This window comes from Gymnodraco acuticeps, unplaced genomic scaffold (assembly GCF_902827175.1).
Source record: "Gymnodraco acuticeps unplaced genomic scaffold, fGymAcu1.1, whole genome shotgun sequence".
In the NCBI taxonomy this organism is placed as follows: domain Eukaryota; kingdom Metazoa; phylum Chordata; class Actinopteri; order Perciformes; family Bathydraconidae; genus Gymnodraco; species Gymnodraco acuticeps.
In genome coordinates, this window is record NW_022990501.1 from 3869465 (window position 1) to 3891770 (window position 22306).

The 22306-nt window shown below is 38.2% G+C and overlaps 1 protein-coding gene across 1 annotated transcript; it reads left to right on the top strand.

Annotated features, from left to right (window-relative positions):
- The first annotated feature begins 325 nt into the window (after nucleotides 1-325).
- On the top strand, nucleotides 326-17738 carry zc3h12b (zinc finger CCCH-type containing 12B). Its single transcript, XM_034226671.1, is given in 7 exon segments — nucleotides 326-478; nucleotides 7114-7905; nucleotides 8041-8180; nucleotides 8423-8657; nucleotides 8808-8914; nucleotides 9026-10380; nucleotides 10382-17738. Coding segments are annotated over 6 exon segments (2538 nt in total). The 5' UTR covers nucleotides 326-478; nucleotides 7114-7276; the 3' UTR covers nucleotides 10454-17738.
- Nucleotides 17739-22306: the final 4568 nt, after the last annotated feature.

Genomic DNA, 22306 nt, shown 5'->3' on the forward strand with positions numbered 1-22306 from the left:
TATGTGCAGTGGCTCTTTTTAAAGAATGATATTATAATAGAACATCTGGTTGTATTGCTTATAAAAAGACGTAGTACTACACTACTACATATTATATAAGCATATCAAGGGGTTTTATATGTGAAAAGTAGCTAGTTACTGTACATATAATGCAGTAAAATGTACAATATGTGTCTCCAAAATGTAATACAGTAGAATCACATAAAACAGGAATAAAGTACAAATTACTAAAACGTATTGAATAAATGTGCTTAGTTCAATTTCCACCACTGTAAATGTTCTTAAAAGCCACAGAGAGAGGAGGGTTGGTGGAACGTGTCATAAACTTGCTGAAAGGCAGTTTATAATGTTCCGACCCCGGTGTCTTTTCACCGCTGAGGTTACTTGTTTCCTTCGTGTTATCTGGCAACCCTAACCAAACTGCGACAGCGCCAATGGCAGCAAAACATAACTAGGCGAGGAGGATGACAGCAACAAGGTGAGATGAGCGCCGTCTGATGCCATCGATAGTCGTGATAACTACAGATTGTGAAGGAAATAATGTGGCGTTGCTGTAGTTTTGCCTCCGTTTTAAAATAGGAAATGGTCGTCAACTTTATCTCAAGTTACAGTAGTATTCTGGCAAAAATATATAAGCACACGCTCAGTAGCTACGGCTAACGGTTAGCAAGCAGCCTGTGGAGCCACTGAGTTGGCTGCTATTACTGTAGGTAACTTAGCTAACTACTTAGCTTTGCTACCGTAAACTAAAAAGAGACCGGGTTGCATGATACAATTGGAATGTAGCGTTAGCTTGGAATATTAGCTATCTACGCTCTCTAACATTTGAACAAAGAAACCGAAATAGGCCGGTTAGGTTACGTAGCTAATGTGTTCCTTCTCCAGCTGGCAAAGTAACGGTACAATAGCATGCTAGCGTGTGCTAACAGCTACACTGGGCCCAAGGATGTTACTGTCACACCGGTTTTCTTAAATCACATCGGTGACATCGTGTGCAGCTCCTATGTTATAACGTTATTTAAAAAGTATATTGTAAGTATATATATATTTACTGTCGTATTGTTTAACCTCCATTGCATCCCTCTAAACTCATGATGCTAACGATATAAGCACTTCAATTTTTCTATTGACGTGTCCATAGATAATGGTAGATGATGAATGCAGTATCACAGTCCACCTAGGTTAATTCAGCACTTCAGGGGCGTCCATGTGTGGTCACTGTCATTGTGATGTAGGGACCAATGCAGTGTTTAAATTTGGTTGCACGTTGTTGGTGTATTGCTGTAAAGTCAAGGCAACATTGGCTGAATAATGAGCATTTAGTTCAATCCTCAGTCTTCTTTTTGCATATTGTTATATTCACCCTTCTAAAGGGAAATGTTCCTTTTTTTAACCTTGAAATAATTCCAACCCAAACATTATTTAATTACTTTTTTGAAACTTTAAATTCTACTTAAAAATCTACCAAATTATTGAGAGGTGAAACTTCAAATAAGTAAAAGCTCACACTATAGAGCAAATTAAACATAACGCATTGTTTACGACATTCAATACACTTAAGAGAGTATGGCATATCGATCATTTTAAAGAAATTATTTTGTTGGAGTCTTATCCATCTTTTCTTAGTCATGCATTAATTAATTGATACGATATAATCAATGCTAATTTATTGTGCATCAATGTGTATATTGTATTTGTAGTGTGAGGCAATCTTCTTGATTTTCCTTTTTTTGATTGGACCGTTTATGAACCTATTATAATACGAATTGTAATAATGCATTTGCCCGGTACTCTAAAATGAACTGGGTTTAATTTGACTTAAATGTTGACTTCCTTAATCCAGCTTGACTTTAAGCAAGACTGTTTCATCACATTTCAGTAACAAGTGTACATATTTATGATTGATCCACGTAACATCTGCCTTTCTTTGTGAAGTGTTAGCTTCACACTATGTAAGAGATCATCTACCAAGTTCATATAGAGGATTTTGGAGCTAACATGCCCTCCAAAAATGTGGTGTGTATAACAGACAGCATTTTGAACTCCTAATTTAGCAGGAGAGATGTCACTTGTCTACAGTGAGATGGGAGCATAGTGCCATCGTCTGATCAATGTAAACAGCAAAACATGACTTCCCCTTGGTTGGAAATCAAGAATATTGTTTATGTGCGTTTGTGCTTTTCAGCTGAGAAGTTATTTCTAGTCTCAGATACATTTCACATGCCCTTAAGGCAGAACACACTGATTAGGTGTTGCAGTAGCCACGCGTTTTCACACTTTGTGCTATCACAGTAACACTCGCATGCCATTCTCTCATTGGTCTGTCTCATATAAAATAATGACTGGAACACTTTTGTCCATTGGTGTACGCATAGACTTAACATTTATCGCTATTGAAGATATCTAACTAACCAAGTTATACATGCAACCAACACTGACCAAAATGCAGTTTATCCCTGCTCCATACTGGATACTATGTAGGGTCAGCAATGTAAAAGATGGCCTCAGGGACATGTTCTACTTGTTGCTATGAAACAGCAGCACACAAGCCTGTGCATGTGCAGAGATAGTCTGGAGGCCTTGCTGAGTCTGAGTCTTTGAATCTGGAGGTGGACAGCAAAGGATTGGAAGAGCTCTGCTCCCTGTATTAATGTAAAATGTCTTACATTGCGGTGGTGTATGTGAGGTCCACAAAAGTTACTCAATACCCCTCTTTTTTCAGCTAGTTGTTTAACATTTCAAGACCTCAGTTTGTTTTCCATCCTTGTCATACAAGTTGTGATCAGCAGTAGGATAGTGTGCACACATCACATGCAATAAAAGGTATGTATTTGTATTTGTAGCCATAGATCAACCCTCAAAATATCTATTAACCTTCACAGTTCTCTATGAATATATTGTGTACTAACTGATGAGGGCGTTGCCAGTGATATAGTATTGCTATGTAATGTTATTTTTATTGTAGAATATGCTGCCTCAAGAGTTTTAGTGTAGAGTTGTAGTGTAGCTGTAAGTGTTCTGCATTTACTGACTGCCTAAAGAGAGATGATGAGCTGTGTTTGTGTTAGTCGTGACTGGTAAAAAAGGAGTTAGCTGATGACAAGGCTGTGTTGCTAAGCAACGCACATCATGGGCTGCGTCTCTTGAAGCTTGAAGCTGGCTGTATGTTACTCTCTGCAAGAATGGGGGAAAAGTCTAGTGTTTCTGCTCATAATACACTTCCTATTAAGATTATTTGATAACCAAATCTATATGTGAAAATGTTGCTGTTGACAGTGTTGGGTGTTAATATACTGCAGGCTGCAGTCCTACTCTGCTTTGTTCTCTGAGGAATTCTGTTCAATTGAGATTGTCTGTCAGAGGGCTGGAGGTGCAGGGATACACTGTTCAGCCCACACTTAGTCTCAGGTTATGGTAACTCATGCACTTACCCCCTGTGTATCTGGCCTGAATGTTACTTGCAAGACCACAGGCTTTAGGGCACATAAAGGCGAGGGTTGTACTGCAGCACATTAGCACGTTTTCTGCAGGAAGACTGGGGGTTTCCATGGAAGTCAGGTGGAAACTATCGGTTGTATCTATATTTTCAATAATGCACCTACAAGCAGGAGAAGATCAGTGAGTTTCCTTTTGTACATTTATTGTGAAAAAGTACCAGTGCATTTCTGTAATAGGCTCACACTAATGCTAAAGCCATTTAACATTATTAAATTATAACAATTCTGTTCAGGGTTGTATATAAAATGTGCACTACAACTAGAGCAGATGCTTTGCTAAATTCAGTTACAACTTAATGCATTAAGTACATAATAAGTAATAACATTTTTTAAATTCAAGGGTTTTGTAGGTGGAACATACATTTCACTCAGACCTGGAGTGAGAGATGAAATGTAGCTATAGACTGAAAGCAATGCAGACTATTTAACTAACCGGTTTGTCATAAAGAAAGTAAACTGAACAAAAGATTAAACTGGACGTTTGTGAACCACAAACAATAAAACAACAGTCAGACAGAGAGGACCTACGTTTGAATTAGGGATGCACGATATTGGTTTTTTGAAACCGATACCGATAACTTCCTGCTTCTCAAGACCGATACCGATAATAAAAAAATGTTTACGCCACTAATTATTTTAACGCGATTAGCGCATGTGTATTTTTTTTTTCTTGGCCGCCCCGTAGTTTCAGAGCGCATCGAGTTTAAAATACCATCTACAAGCTGATGCTGACAGCCCCGCTCCTGCCGCCCGCTTGTGGCAGACCACACTTCCACGCTCACCGGCAGGCACCGACTGGCCATCTGGAGGACCGGGAGGGTGTTTGTATGTGTGGCTCGAGCGAGCGAGAGACCTTACGTGCATTGTTGTTGTTAGCATCTGGTGCTAGCTAGCTGCGCTAACGGATATAAGGAGCTGTATAAATGAAAACAGAGGAGCGACATTTCGCCACAACTGCACCGAGCACCTGACTTTATGCAGGAAGCCAGACAGTGGGACATTGTACGAAAAGTCAGCACACTCAGCACGGATAGTGCGCAACATGATTGCAGAGTCCAGGCAGCTCCGGTTCGAGCATATGCCTTGAGTTGCACATAGTAGGGCTGTGCGATTATGGCAAAAATCATAATCACGATTATTTGGGTCAATAATTGATATCACGATTATTTTGACGATTATTCATTGACCATCTATTGAACTTTAAAACAAATCATATTATACCAATAAACAAGATCAACAAATATGTTGGAGCGCACTTCCAAAACCATACTAAACATATATTAATATGATAAATAAAAATACATTAGACCAAAATAAATTAAATCAAATATGATGCAGTGCACTGTCACAACCTACTGAAAACTCCTTAACATATAGCCAACATTTTGGTAAAACATATTCACCATATTCCACTCAGTTAAACGTTGAAGGCTGGCCCACCGTCATGGTCCAGAAGTAACAGGAAATAAATGTTGAACTACAATTTAAGACCAAATAAAAATGTTTTGGCCACCATGGTCACACCATGCTGGTAGGGCTGCTCATGTCATCTCTTAAAGATTTTTTGCAAGAAACACCAGCCTGTTGACATGGTCTGGTTTCAGAGATGAGCGCAGACAGGGGACGATATTGCCACCTGTACTGAAGACCCTCTCTGAAGAGGAACTTGTGGCAGTGCTGCCACATATGACACAGGAAAAAAAGAAAAGACTCTGAACCCTTTCTTTGCCATTATATAAAAATAGTGTTGCTACAAAAACTCAGATCTGAAGCTACTCAGGAATCTGCTGCCAAAGTGCAATAAAAAGACAACATTAATAGAATCAAACCCTTTTTTTGTTGCATTTTAGTAGAGTATAAAAATAAATGCCTTTTTAAAATAGGATGCAAGCAACACTAGTTTCTTAACCTGAATTGATAATAGACTATAATCAATTTAAGTTTGCATTCTTATACCCTTTTGTACAATAATTATAATGAATAAGTTCAAACAAACTAAAACTTACAGCTGATTAATAACGGTATCTAACTTGAGTTTTTATTATATCAAAAACCTGTTGAAATGCTACTGTTATTTTTACTGTCCCCAAAAAGCGCGTCGGCAGCCTCCAGGAATGCTTCTTTCACAACTTCGCCGTCTTCGAAAGACTTCATGTGTTTCGCAAGAACGTGACTGACACGATAAGATGCTCTGGTAGCAGCCTTGCTCTTGTTGTTGGGCCTGGTGAAAATGGACTGCTGTGCATTTAGCTGTCCTTTCAGGCCCCTCCCCTTTTGGGAGCGGAGGGCAGAATCAGGAGGGAATTCCGTCTCGTAGCGTTTGTACACTGTTTTGAAATGCCGCTCCTAAATTACCCTTCTTCGATAAAGCCACGCTCGCATTGCAGATGAGACAGATGGACTTTGAATTGGAATAGATACAAAAATAATCATCCTCCCACTCGGAGTGAAAATTATATATTTTGGGCTTTTTTGCTTCTGCCATAATTGCGGTCTTGTGTGTGTGCGGACTGTCACTCCTGTTGACACGGACAAAGTCAGCGAAATAGTGCCCACTGCCCACCAGCCACGCCCCCACACATGGGGTGAGGCCGGCCAATCACAAAGCTTTGATGCGTTCAAGTGCATTATTCTGGCACAGGAAGATTATGTTACAGGACATTAACGATAAAACAGAATATTGTTGTTCTATTTTTAGACACATCTTGCGATCGACTGGGAATCTCCCCGCGACCCTTCTTTTTAATGAGTTGCTGCTCTTGTTCTGACATCTTCGCTCGCGCTGAATACTCACAACACATGTCACTCCCACGTGGCCGAAGTGGGCTTTTAGGGAGGGGCGAAAGCGCACCCAGCAAAATAATCGTATTTTGTCAATTATGCTGTTTTCATAATCGTCGCAAGCCATAATCGTAATCGCGATTAAAATACGATTAATTGCACAGCCCTAGCACATAGCTCCAACGCACATACCACCGACGACATGTTTGTTTACTGTCCTGGCTTCACGGCCGCACACCATTTACGTCACAGCCAGGCATGAGTTAGGGAGCGCTGGATTTGTGAAGAACTCCCCTCTTCCTAAACCACTAATACCACAGTACTGGCAAAACGGGAGGAGCCGAGTGAAAAACAAGCGCCCCTCATCCCAATCCACCCACACCGCAGTATTTTTTTCTTTTTTTTACCCAAAAAATATATTGTATATTATCGGGGCTATTAATACTGGTATCGGGTTTATCGGGATGACGTCATAATTCCTAATATCGGACCGATAATTATCGGGCCGATAATTATCGTGCATCCCTAGTTTGAATGTATTCAGATCAGTCTTTTCTCCAGACTGTTGTGTTTCTTTCGGTAAGTTGTGTATTTGGGCAGGTGACTAACATGTTCCATATGTCTGGCTATTTTTGTCACATGGCCCACATAGCAGTGTTTCCCATAAGTGGAGGGTGTCTTGGTCTACCACACTTTCAAGTGCTTTTTCATCACATTCAAAAATATTTGAATACAATTTGATGGGAATCGAGGCAAATTATGATTTTGAATGAGTTAAAGTTGAACACATGTTACTAATTGAAACTTCTTGTATTTTGTTTTTGCTCTTTTTCAGGATTCGATAGTTTGACTTAGCCTGTCCACGTCAAAGAGAACGTGTTTCTTGGGCTCTACACAAAGAGCCTGTAGCGCTTAGGTCCCGCATTAAGTATGATTCCTTGGTTGCGGCAGAGGTGAGAAAACATGGGGTGGAAATCTGAGGTGTCAAGACGAACGTGATGACAGTATGGTTGATGGTGGAGAAGCTCAAAATGGAAAAACGCCCATGCAGGGAGGAGAACATTGACTCAAGCGAGGCCCAGCATGCCAGTGATGATTCCGAGGATGGAAGCAGCTCAGAAAGCGAATCCGAAGAGCAGCAACACCAGAGGGTCCAGGTGAGCAGGGGTAAGAAGAGGGAGCCCTTGGATGTTGCCAAACCCCATCGACAGCTCTGTCGCTCTCCATGCCTTGACCGGCCTAGTTTTTCCCAGAGTAGCACCGCGCAAGAGTGTCGTGAAGATGACTCCAGCGCGGGATCCGGGATCAAGCGCGCCAGTGAGAGAGAGTACCAGACTAAGATGGAATTCGCATTGAAGTTGGGCTATTCTGGAGAGCAGGTAGAGACAGTGCTCAACAAGCTGGGGTCTGCTGCACTTATCAACGACCTCCTTGCTGAGTTAGTAAGGCTTGGAAACAAAGTAGAACCTGAAATTCAACCTTGCAGCAGTACGGCCACATCAATATCCCGGCCCCCCTGTGTTAAAGAGACTGTTAGTCCAGAGGTGTCAATGGAAGATGACTCCTCGTCGGACATCTTTGATAACCTCAGGCCCATCGTCATCGATGGCTCCAATGTGGCAATGAGGTAAACACTGACAAACTCACAATCACATTTAGTAGGTCTTTTCTTCAAGCACATACGCTCTGAAACATTTGCCTCAATGAATGACCATTTCTTAATGTAAAAGTAGTCCTTATACCACACTGTTTTGTTTTCTAGCCATGGAAACAAGGAGGTGTTCTCTTGCCGTGGGATCCAACTTGCTGTTGAATGGTTCTTAGAGAAAGGACACAAAGATATCACTGTGTTTGTCCCCGCCTGGAGAAAGGAACAGTCAAGGCCAGATGCCCTCATCACAGGTAGTGAAGCTGTTTCTAAGGCAGTTGCTTTATTTAAGTTATTCTTAGATGTTGGAAACATAACCTTGTGGTGTGACCATAGTAAGAAAGGGGGTCTGGTACACTTCCCATCATTTTACATATTGAGAAAATTCCATAATATAACCTGCATTACAATCAAGATACATTTGAAAAAAGCTTTTGGTTGTTTTCGATGGCGTTATCATGAACAACATTACAACATACTTGAAACTTTCTTCCAGATCAAGAAATATTACGCAAGCTGGAAAAAGAGAAGATCCTGGTTTTCACTCCATCTCGGAGAGTTCAAGGCAGGAGAGTGGTATGCTATGATGATCGCTTCATAGTGAAGCTGTCTTATGATTCTGATGGAATTATTGTGTCAAACGACAACTACAGAGACCTGCAAAATGAGAAACCAGAGTGGAAGAAGTTCATAGAAGAGCGTCTCCTAATGTACTCATTTGTCAATGACAAGTAAGAAATCATCATGTCATGTATCTTGAGATGTTCTTTCTTGACATACTCACCCCCCCACTACCATACAAAAATAATTTATCTTTTAAAGTGAGTAGTACAAATGATAAAGCAGCTGTGTGATATTTTCTAAATGACTATTTTGAATAGGTTCATGCCGCCTGATGATCCATTGGGAAGACATGGTCCAAGCTTAGAAAATTTCCTTCGCAAGCGTCCTGTTGTTCCAGAGCACAAAAAACAACCTTGCCCCTATGGTAAGCCCCTTAAATGTGTGTTTTTAAAAAAAGATCAATGTCTGAATGCTGTTGCTTTTTTGTCTGTGTTTACTTTTCTTGACATGATCTACTCTTTCTTTTTCTTTTAAGGGAAAAAGTGCACATATGGACATAAGTGCAAGTACTATCATCCGGAGCGTGTCAACCAGCCACAGCGGTCAGTCGCTGATGAACTGCGGGCTTTTGCCAAATTGTCTGCGGTGAAGACAATGAGTGAGGGGGCTTTAGTTAAATGTGGTACTGGTCCGGCAACTGTTAAGGGGGATAGCATCTCTGAGGTCAAACGGGTGGCACCCAAACGTCAGTCTGACCCCAGTATTCGCTCTGTGGCCTGTGAACCCCCAGAGGCACTATCCGTTGCTAGGAAGTCTGAGGCAAATTCAGTGCCTTCCCTTGTGTCTGCTCTCAGCGTGCCCACCATGCAGCCTGTTAAGAGCCACGCAGCTGGGGCCTTGAACACACGATCAGCCAGTAGCCCAGTGCCGGGTTCTTTGCAGTTTGCGCACAGTTCTCTAGAGCACATGTCCAGTGTACAGTACCCTCCTATTTTAGTTACTAATAGTCATGGCGCCTCTATAACTTACAATGACCAGTTTCCAAAGTATGACTCAGTTAGCGACCATGGATATTATTCACTGCACAGTGATTTTTCAACTATGAGCATGGGCAGCATGCATAACGTGGACAGTTTCTGTAGCATGGAGCACGAGCATGGCGTGTATCAGAGAAATCCCAGCCACTGCCCTGAGCCCTGCCTCAGCCATTCAAACAGTGACTCCTTCTCCTCTTACGGGGACATGTACCAGGGCTCTGTGGACAGTAGCTTAGAAGAGGGCATGAAGGGGCAGCAGCAGTCTCCCGCACCGGGTAGGATGCAAGCTTTCTCCCATGGGTTTCGTCATGAAGCGCTGACTAGAGTACAGAGTTATGGCCCTGAGGAACCCAAGCAGGGGCCCAGGAAGCTGCCTGGATCGCGTCTAGCACCACATATCCAGCACGTTGCGGTGGGAGCCAGGTCCAGCTGTCCTGGAGACTATCCCCTCACTCAGAATGTCCTCCCACCTCTGTCCTCGCAGCCCACAAGGTCTCTCGGTATGACCCGGATGGACAGCATATCGGACTCAAGGCTGTATGATAGCAACCCAATGAGACAGAGGCGACCTCCACTGTGCCGCGAGCAGCATGCGAGCTGGGACCCTCTGCCTTGCGGTAATGAGTCCTATGGATATCATTCATATCCTTTGAGTAACAGCCTGATGCCGTGTTGCGAGCGAGTGATGGTCCGCAGCATGCCAGACAAAATGGAACAAATCTGGAATTCGCCATGGGAGATGCCCTCTGCAGCTGAACACCAAGAGCGGTATGCCATCCCGGACCACCAGTATCAAACATATCGCAACCTTTGTAACATCTTTCCTGCATATGTTGTCCACTCAGTCATGGAGAAAAAACCCTCATTTGACAGATCCACAACAGCTTGCCGCCGTCATTGTCACAAAATTGAGGTCATGCCATTAAGCAGGTAATCTTATTAAACATTCAGAAGTGATGTTAAAAGGGAAATACAGTTTTGAAATGCAAAGATAGGCACTTGTTAAATGTTACTTCATGTGCAACATCTGCCCTCAGGAGTTTTCTTTTTCTTTTCCAATGTCTCGGGTGAGAAATTAGATTTTACATCACTGAAATGACTTGGAAGTAAATAGCATAGAGAAAGTTTGTTTGATAAGTTTATCTTGTATTGTAAAATGTTTCACATTTGAAAACTTTTTATATGAAGTGGTGTGCAGTTGAAGGTAACAACTTATTAGAAATTTGGTTCATAACACATTCATACTACCTGAGCAGGAGCTGCATAACAGCTTTTTACCAGATCAACAATTAACTGATCCTTTGTTCAGCATAATTCATTCTAGAAATAACATTTATAGAATAGTTTGCTAACATTTGGCAGGACTGTTTAATGTCTATAAGATTAATTCTTGAAGTCTTGTCGTTGATTTCATATGTTAAATTAAAATAGTTTATGGAGCCCCAGTGTGTTCAGTATATAAAGTTATTGAAAAAAAGGGAATCAATTATTAAAAAATAACCTGTTCAAAGGATTTAAGGGACAGTTAAAATTCTTGCTTGTTTTCACAGTAAATGTTCGTTATGTAGTAGACATTATTTATAAATTGAATTCCCTTTTTAATACATTTGTTTTTATATCATATTGACATTCCCCTAATGACGCTTTATGTCCTGTAACTTTACATTTTCATAATGTCCATTTATATTTCAACTGCTGTGGTGTTCATGCCTTTTGACCTTTCGGCCAAACACATACCTCTTTGAAGCTAGCGAAATAACAACTGCTACCAGATTTAGCCAGTTAGCTTGTTAGCTAAAGCAGCAACAATTTCAAATCCATTCTGAATAAAATATCTACCAGCTGCTTTTAAATAAAACTGAGTACACAGAAACTAATAAAAATATTTAGCATAACAAAGCTTCACCTGCTACCCACCTAGCTGGCTAACTAGCTTGCCAGGATTTTGCTTTAATTATTACCCAGCAAGTAACGAGCCAGTGTTAACGCAGAAGCTAACGTTAGCCTGTTAATTCAGAGTTAGTTCAGCCCCTGTTCCAAAGAGACACAACTTTGTGAAGAGCATCTAGACTTAAAGTATTTCTCTCAGACAACCAAAGCCTACAGAATCAAGCCAACACTGCTAACATTGACTATTTACTCTTTACTTGGGTTGAGTAATAATCAAAGCTCAAAACCCAGCTTAGTTAGTTAGGTGAGTAGCATTGGAGCTACTAAAGAGCTAAAGAGATTTATTTACTGTGTATGTTTGCTGTTTTTACTTCAGCAGTCTAAAATCTAGTCTAAAAGGTGATACATTTGGCATTGTTGTTGTGTGGCATCAAGTGCTAACTGGCTAAGTTTGTTAGCAGTTGTTGAGCTTGCTATCTTGAGAGGGCTGTGACAACATCTGTTGTGAAAAACGTCTGCATGGACTTACATGTCACTTGACTTGAAATACTGACTGGGTTAATATAATAGGAATTTCATTCCATAGTGACTGACTTTAATATTTTGTAATTTGTTCTGATATTTTGGGTTAATTTACATATTTCACATAGTTTGTTTTATTCATACATTATTTTATTAAATTAATATTAATTGGAATTATAGTTCCATAATTATGATTGCAAGCTGGTTTACCATTATGATTTCAAGCTAACCTTTACTGTAATCTCATCATAACCAATGTAAGCAACTGGTTCATACTTAACCTTGTCCTTATGTCAATGTGAACAAGTGATGGCAACGTATTAGAGATAGAAAGTAATAACTGAGAAACATCTCCTACATTTGCCTTATTAAATCTCACATAAGAGGATGTCGACATGTGTACACAATGTAGCTTTTATGAAGATCTTGTTCAGGCCCTGTGAATGTGTTATGAAAGGCATCTAAAGTGTTCTGGTGCAGTGGAACTATAAATATCCTTGCTTAGGTCTGCCTCTGCTGTAAATAATTCTTGTGACTTTTTTGTGCATTTATTTTGAAGCTAAGTAAGAGGGAGGTAGTTGCATACCTCACAGCATGAACTATGACATTTAATGGCCTTATATCTGAATGACCTCACGCTTTAGTCATTGTCTGATTGGTTTCAATGAAAGTCTTAGTCATTGAAACCTCCTATTTTCAAATGTAAAGCACTATCTCAGTATCTAAAGAGATATATTTTCTCAGCCTCACCTAACAAAGCTACTATTTTGGTAGAATTTGACAGTGCACACAGCAAGCCAAAAACTAGATTTGACTTGTATACATGTGCACATATATGTACATATTATCACACAAAAGCCATTATTTCAAAGTCATTTATAAGCTGCTAAATAATGCCAAAAAAATATAGAATTTATATAGTGTCAGTATTCTACATAACGTTACATTATTTTGGTTCACAGAATTGATTGGATGAAGGTATAAACTAACATCTGTGTTTTGGATAATTTCCTACTTTGTGCTGTATAGTTACCTTTGAGATTTAATTGGATTCTACATCCAAGAGTTTCCTATTTATATATTTGTCAAATTTGTTGTGCTTATTCTTTTCAATGTTAAAATATTCAAAGTATCTTTGTTTCAAACAGTAGCTCTAATGGACTTCTTTAAGTTGTCGGTGGAGCAGTGTGTTTATATGCCGGAGCAGGTTAATTTAGTTTCAAATACTACTTTTACATGCACTTAAGCAGTCTGATGATTTATGATAGAAAAAATAAGCCTTTATCAATTTTAATAGTTAAGAGAAACCTGGTTAATCAAGCAAGATTACTGATGGGATTTGGCCATTATTACACTTTATAAAGAATTGTATTTTGTGTGTACTACTGTGCCCAGGAGAAGGGAAGTAATGGTAATTAGCAGGATTAGGCAATATTGCTAATTATGCACATGAATCATAGCATTTAGAGTAATTGTATCCAAAATCCAATCTGACAAACAAATTTATTTCCATATTCTCAATGTGAGTGGTTAAGTTTAATAATGTGCTTTGTCTGTTGTCCTTAATACTGTCGGTTGAAATGCTCCAATTGAAAACAAATATCAGTGGCAGTGTCATTGTTTTTTTCATAGAAATCAGACTATTGCAGTGCATCTAAATAAGTTCCCCAATGTTAATGCCTTAACGTGGTTTCTTAAGTGCATGTAAACATAGTGAAACTTTGAGAAATACTTTCACTGGGCTGTGGTGTGACTTACACAGGGACACGTCGTAGAAATGTACTATTAGAAATGGAAAAAGTCTTTACTATCGCATTTGAAATGTTTGCTTCAATGGTTGAATCTTAACCTGGTTTCATGTTTGCCAGATAAAATGATAAGAATCTGGCAGATATAGTTAAATATTGGACTCATGTTGTTATATCGTGTAGAGTATGAAGTTTCGAGAATTGTGTAAAAAATGCTAGAAAGCATGTTGAAGATAACGTTTATTGTATGGCTTTTTACGGGAGGCTCAAATGCTGCAACCCAGACGTACCGCACGCATACATGCAGCCAGTCTCCAAGGATCCTGGAAGGGTTCGGCTGTGCCTTGCACATTGCTCTCAGGATGCTTTCCATGTTCTAGTTTTCAGTCTTTCCCTGCCAAAATAATAGTGGTGACTGGCCTACTCTGATCCAGTACTGATATATTTTGTGAACGTTCTACATGTAACATGTAGAACCTTAAAAGCTAGTTATTTACAGTTCGAAAGTAGAGATGGCATTGCAAAACTTTGTACTTTTTGTGTATATCCTTGTTGTGCACCTTGAGATTCAGAGAATTGGGCTAATAGGATGGCTTTACGTGATGCATATCTAGTCAGAAGAAGTAATGTTGGTGTCCGTAAGGGTGTCCATGCAGCCAAAAAAAGGAACAGCAATGGGTGTTTGATTTGCCCATATTTTATTTCAAATACGCTGTTCGTCAGGAGTTTGTCTTGATGAAACTTTACATTTTATCCACGAGTGGGAGCCTAAGGATTCAAATCGTGGCTTTATGTCATTGGGTCAAACCGACCACTTTCATTCATTCACCATAAACCCCTCTGATGTTAATGATCTTTCCGTGTTTGTAACATGTAAAGCCAGCCCTATCGGCCAGATCGTGCTGTTACTCCATTTAAAGGGAAATGCCACTTCATTTCAGGATTCAGGTATGATTCCTCAAGGCCTACTATTGGATGGCGTGACTGAACTTTACAAATGTACTGTTTTATTAGCTACATCATTAAAACAGGGAAGTGATGTTGAGCTCAAACATAAGATGGGCTCCCATTTGTATTCAATGGAGCAGCATCAGACTATGTTTCTATGACATCACAAACCTGTCCTTTTTGATTTAGGAAATATCTATGCTTACGAGGAAAAATTGCCTGATAATTTAGCAAAACTGAGTGGCATTACTCTTTAACAGGCCTAACTATGTAAGCCTGACTTTTTTTTCATTGGTGGTGCTTAAAAAAAATCTTTATAATGTTTAGGTACAACTGTGGTTTATGAACAGATATAAAGAAGAAAAAAAAACATTTGAATGTGTTTTGCCCAAATGAGTCTGGGCTTTGCTGACTTTGTTTTTTCATGAAAAGAGACGAGGCCACCTAAGGCCGGCTGTCTGTTCATGAGAAGGTGAAACAAACTGCCTAAATGTTTCTTCATGTGAAACAATCAGATTGCAAGGCTGCTGTCAAGGTGTTTTCTGGCATTTGGCTAAAAGTTTGCGTGCCGTCCCTTTCCCTCGAGATAGTTTAAGGCCATAGATTTTATACAACAAACATCAGTGGAAAACGACTGACGTACTAGTAGAATGCTGTCACTGGTGAAAGAAAGAACACTTAAACAAAACAGCAACGTAGCCGATTTAAAAAAACCTGATTTTTATTTGGTATTGGATTACGTTTCATGTGATGGTGAAATTGTTTACTGGAAAAGTCCATTGCTCCAATGATGCTTTGATGTGTTTAGGAATCTACATTACAATCAGCCACAGCACAAATCTTACACAATGAAAACAGCCAGGGGTTAATTGATTGATGTTCACTGACATCTACAGAAGTTTATGGCGTAGTAATTACTTGGTTGTGATTTATTGCCCATGACAAAATGTCTAATGAATATGAACTTGGATACCTTTTGTTGAATTGGCCTTTAAACCTGATTACTTTATGTTTTCATAAAGACCCAAGCACATGATAGAATTTTAACAGCCAATTTTGTTCTCAAGCATGAGTGTTAATATTTCTGGCACTGTGCCACATCGCCTGCACTTCTGTCATTAGATGAAATGGGCAGTGTGGGCATGATACGTATTGGAGGAATGTCAAATACAAAGCCAAGTGGCTGTTAAATGATTGGTTGCTTTAATACTAAAGGTTTAGATTACTAAAAAAAATAGTTTAATATATTATAATTACCATAGTTATAATGCATTATATTGAGATCAGTTATGATACACTACATTTATTTGTTTACTGGGTCATAACAATTTGACACAACTTTAAGGTAAAAAACCAGAAGTTTGTAATTTATGAAGTATTATGTTACTTGACTTAAGTCATTTTAATGCTTTATAATTTTTGTTGAATAATGTCAAAAAGAATTATGAATATTGATGTCCCATAATAACTTTAATTAAACAATGCTATAAGCACATAATACCACATTACAAGTATGTTTATTTTTTGCATTATAGACATGAGCTACATAGAAAGGGTTATATATTTTTTCTCTTTTTTTTATTAGAAATATCTCAACGTTGTCCCTCTCCCTAACACACTTCTGTTTTCACTGGACAATAGACTATTTCCAATCTAAAAATAAACTCTTTCAATGTACTTTAAAGACATTCAATGTGCCATTCGAGTGTGTCAATGCTTTGTTGAAAGGTCACCCTAAAGGCCAGAATGGTTTCCCCCACCCTCCCTTTGAAAGTGCCGCAAACAACTAAGCCAAAAATGTCTAGAATTGACTTTTGCTTGTTGATACAAATTGTATCTATACCTTGAATGTAACAAAATATGATATGTATAATATGAAAATAATTTTATTTAATAAAGGCGGGGAAAAAACTCAATGCCATAATGTTTGTGACACTGTGTGTCACTGGGAGTAGCCCATTGGTATGTACTAACTCTTACTGGGTACAGTAGTTGACTTACAGGGACATTGACGTGCCACATACCAGTGCACAGATGCCCTGTGTGTGGCAGTAAGCATCATGTCCTCACTGTACATATTACACATAGTGTGTGTGTATATATATATAGAAAGCGATCTGTAAAAGTAACAGTTACTTCAGTTGTTAATGAAATAATTTCTGTGTTGTAACCTATCTATTTCCTCTGACTTGACATGTACGCTGTACACTATATGAATGGTAATCTCAATATTTTTTAATATATTTTGCCTAATTAAACATGCCAACGTTATTTTTTGGGTGGCTTTGTCAAATATAGTTTCTTGTGATTCAACACAGGGGTTGTCGTGCAATGAATTCTATATTTCAATGTTTAAATTGCCAAATTGAAATCTGTTAGCGTTAAAGCATTTTTCAGAAATTGTCATATACTTAACTCTGTCTGACAGTTGTCTTAATGACTAACTATGTAGAAAAGGCAGAGGTGTGTTGAATTGTGATTTGGTTTACTATTGACTTAAATTATTTAACAATCGTAATTACATACATTTGGTCGTCCAGTATGTTTGTTTGAAATGAACAGTAGTGAGAATTACACTAGTTCTAATTTCCTGATGTTGATGTAATATGAATTGGTCCCTTAATTGCTGAGATTAAGACCAAAGTGATCTTTGATGTTCACACTGGCAATTACTTAAACACACACAAAAACAGTTGTGGTCAGATAATGTGGACGTCTTGTTCCACTACCATATATTTAAATTATTATCGTTGGTGTACAGACAAGAAGAGGTAAATATATTTGAACATGACTGTACATATACAGTATACAGCATAATACTCAGGTTCAGTCACAGAAACATTTGAAAACGTACTTGGCTGCTTTCTAATATTGAGAAATGCAGCGGTCACATGTCTCCTGTTCGAGTCGACCAATGTTTCTGCGATGTAAAAAAGTGTTGTGATGATCTGCAGTATTGTAATCCACTCTGAAGGATAGCATTGCTTTCATAGCTCAAAATATACAAAAATAGACTATTTGGGTCTGTAGGCTCAAACAAAATGTAAGTCTTAATGACAACATGTGTTTCTCTCCATAAATAAAGGAAAAAGTTCAATTCAAACTGTGTTTTGTTGTTTTTAATGTGACAGAAAAGAGGCCGGCCAGGATAACAAAAACACAACTATGGAAGGTTTCTAAGGAGGCAACTGAAGTTATTCATGTGAATAAAATGTCATAACAAATTGGTCAATTGAGGTAAAGAAAATATTTCAGAATGCTTTCTGATCAATATTTACGTCTTTTGTCCACAATAAGTTGATGATGGTGAATTTTAATTATGGGGTAATTCTCAATATCCTCACACGTATAGAAGTGAAAATGTAGCCTGATTATATAGAAATATCTAAGAAAACTAAAATGTCCGGTGCCTTGCTTGACCATCATTTTAAAAAAAGGTTCACTTTTGAACACATTTCCATGGTAACCATGAAAGTATTGTGAAGTCATTATTTTGTCCAGCATAACTTGACAATTGTTCTCATCACTAATTACTTTAAATATATCATTCAAGAACAGACATTAGTGAGATGAATCCTCTTCATTCATTCTGAACATAACTTTTTAGCCATGACAGCTCGATAGATGGCTAAAAATTGTATTTAATTTATAACATGTCCCATTGTCTGTTAGAGGAAGCTACATCCAGTATATAACATGTGGCCAAAAACAGAAAATCTTATTGTTGTCTAAAAGTCTCTAAGGTTTGGTATAGCAAAGCCTGGTTGAATTAAAAGGAACCTGAAGCCCTATTTTGCTTTTTGGGTTTCCCCTCTCCTGTAGTGTGTTATACAGGTAAACGTTTGTGCATGTAAGTGGTCTGCAAAGGCTCAAATCCCTGTGTTCCCTCCAGAGGGACTCCTTTGTTTACTTTTGAACATAGTGACATCACTAGGTGACTATTGGCTAGCGCTACAACACATTGGACGTGATTGTACGCATCTCTAAGCGGTTCACCAATCACAACAGCAACTATCCAATCAAAGCAGACTCAGCACTTTGCCCTTTTTCTGTGGACATATGATGAATCTCAATATATCAATGATATCCTAAAAAATATTTGTGGTACCTTTTGAAACCATCTCAAGTCCTATGAAACTTTATTTTATTGCACATCTGCAATGCCTTCAACCCCTCTGTATGTAATTAAACAGCACATGCACACTATCTGCTGGATACAGGGTGTAATGGCTCGACAGGGTATCATTAACACACAGACATACTACATGTACTGTCATGTTTAAATTCATGATTTCACATTCATTCCTTTTACAAAAGGACACTAAAACTGTTTTACTACCACAATACAACAAGAGGATACAGCAGCTGGGACATCCAACAAAGACAATTAAAGCAGTTACATCTGTTGTGAAGTGAATTATTGAGTTCAGGAGGTGATCTGTACTGCAGCATATTGTACTATCAGTATAAAACACCAATTGTATCTCTTTGGCCAGCTGTGGGGTTTTGACAGATAAGGCGCAGGTCTGGTCAGCATCAACCTTGGTTTCAGAGAGGGAGAGCTTCACAGCGTGGTGCCTCTGATTGGGCGTCAGCGAGCAGCTTACTCAGTGAGGTGAGACTGTGGGAGGTCATCCTGCCCTGGGAGTGGAGGGGTGACTCAACATGCTAACGCAGTGACGTCCGTGCTCTCTCTGGGAGGAACAAAGCACCAGCCGTCTCCTAGGATTCCTTCATGTAGCCTCATTCATCATTTTTATCATCAATTGTATGCAAGAAGGAATTTGCTTTCTGTTACGCCTGTGTCTATAATGCATATATGATTTGCTTGCGGCACTACAATTAGTTAAATGTGGTCATACATTTTCATAATGCTTTATAACAATAATCATTATGAATCATTTTATAATGACATGGTGGATCAAAAATATTTCATTACTGCTGGTCACATAGGGGTCACAGTGAATTAGAATTATTATTATTATTTGTTACTCTAAGTGGTCAATGTTTGATTTAAAAAAAAATATATATATATACAACTCTGTGTTGTTTTAGACAAATGTATGTTTTATTTTACTTTACTAAAAGAAAACATGTTTTAATATAATTTATTATTATTATTATTATTTTATTATTATTATTATTATTACTGGTTATAATAAATTATAAAATGATTATCATGTATAACAACTATGAGCATTATAATAGAATAATCTTGAACACAGTGTCAGTGAGTAACACATGTTCTTACCTTGTAAGTCTTCATAAAATGCTTTGTTATGATATATATCGCTATAAAGTATTATGCATATTTATAAGTGCCTAACTATAATTATACAGTGGTTGATGTATTTAATTTAATCCTACAGTTGTATACAAATTATCAATTACAATAATACTACTATAATAATACTTTATATTTTCTGTCATATATTTTGATAATAATTTCCATCCTTTAACAAAGCATTCTGGCCATAAAAAAAAAAAATGAAATACTCAGAATGCAATTCATACCACTACAATTCATACCACTACAATTCATACCACTACAATTCATACTACAATTCATACCACTACAATTCACACCACTACAATTCATACTACAATTCATACCACTACAATTCATACCACTACAATTCACACCACTACAATTCACACCACTACAATTCACTCCACTACAATTCACACCACTACAATTCACACCACTACAATTCACTCCACTACAATTCACACCACTACAATTCACTCCACTACAATTCATACCACTACAATTCACACCACTACAATTCATACCACTACAATTCACACCACTACAATTCACTCCACTACAATTCACACCACTACAATTCATACCACTACAATTCATACCACTACAATTCATACCACTACAATTCATACCACTACAATTCACACCACTACAATTCATACCACTACAATTCACACCACTACAATTCATACCACTATAATTCATACCACTACAATTCACACCACTACAATTCACACCACTACAATTCATACCACTACAATTCACACCACTACAATTCACACCACTATAATTCATACCACTACAATTCATACCACTACAATTCACACCACTACAATTCACACCACTACAATTCATACCACTACAATTCACACCACTACAATTCACACCACTATAATTCATACCACTACAATTCACACCACTATAATTCATACCACTACAATTCATACCACTACAATTCACACCACTATAATTCATACCACTACAATTCATACCACTACAATTCACACCACTACAATTCACACCACTACAATTCACACCACTACAATTCATACCACTACAATTCATACCACTACAATTCATACCACTACAATTCACACCACTACAATTCACACCACTACAATTCACACCACTATAATTCACACCACTACAATTCATATACCACTACAATTCATACCACTACAATTCATACCACTACAATTCACACCACTACAATTCACACCACTATAATTCACACCACTACATTCATACCACTACAATTCACACCACTACAATTCACACCACTACAATTCACACCACTACAATTCATACCACTACAATTCATACCACTACAATTCATACCACTACAATTCACACCACTATAATTCACACCACTACAATTCATACCACCGACAATTCACACCACTACATTCACCACCACATACATTCAGAACCACTACAATTCATACCACTACAATTCATACCACTACAATTCATACCACTACAATTCATACCACTACAATTCATACCACTACAATTCACACCACTATAATTCACACCACTACAATTCATACCACTACAATTCACACCACTACAATTCACACCACTACAATTCACACCACTACAATTCATACCACTACAATTCATACCACTACAATTCATACCACTACAATTCACACCACTATAATTCACACCACTACAATTCATACCACTACAATTCACACCACTACAATTCACACCACTACAATTCACACCACCATACAATTCACACCACTATACAATTCATACCACTACAATTCACACCACTACAATTCACACACACTATAATTCATACCACTACAATTCTACACTACAATTCACACCACTACATTCACACCACTACAAGTCACACCACTATATTCATACCACTACAATTCACACCACTATAATTCAGACCACTACAATTCATACACTACAATTCACCACTACAATTCACACCATCATTCACACCACTACAATTCATACCACTACAATTCATACCACTACAATTCATACCACTACAATTCATACCACTACAATTCACACCACTATAATTCATACCACTACAATTCATACCACTACAATTCACACCACTACAATTCACACCACTACAATTCATACCACTACAATTCATACCACTACAATTCATACCACTACAATTCATACCACTACAATTCACACCACTATAATTCATACCACTACAATTCATACCACTACAATTCATACCACTACAATTCATACCACTACAATTCACACCACTACAATTCACACCACTATACAATTCATACCACTACAATTCATACCACTACAATTCATACCACTACAATTCATACCACTACAATTCACACCACTATAATTCATACCACTACAATTCATACCACTACAATTCACTCCACTACAATTCATACCAC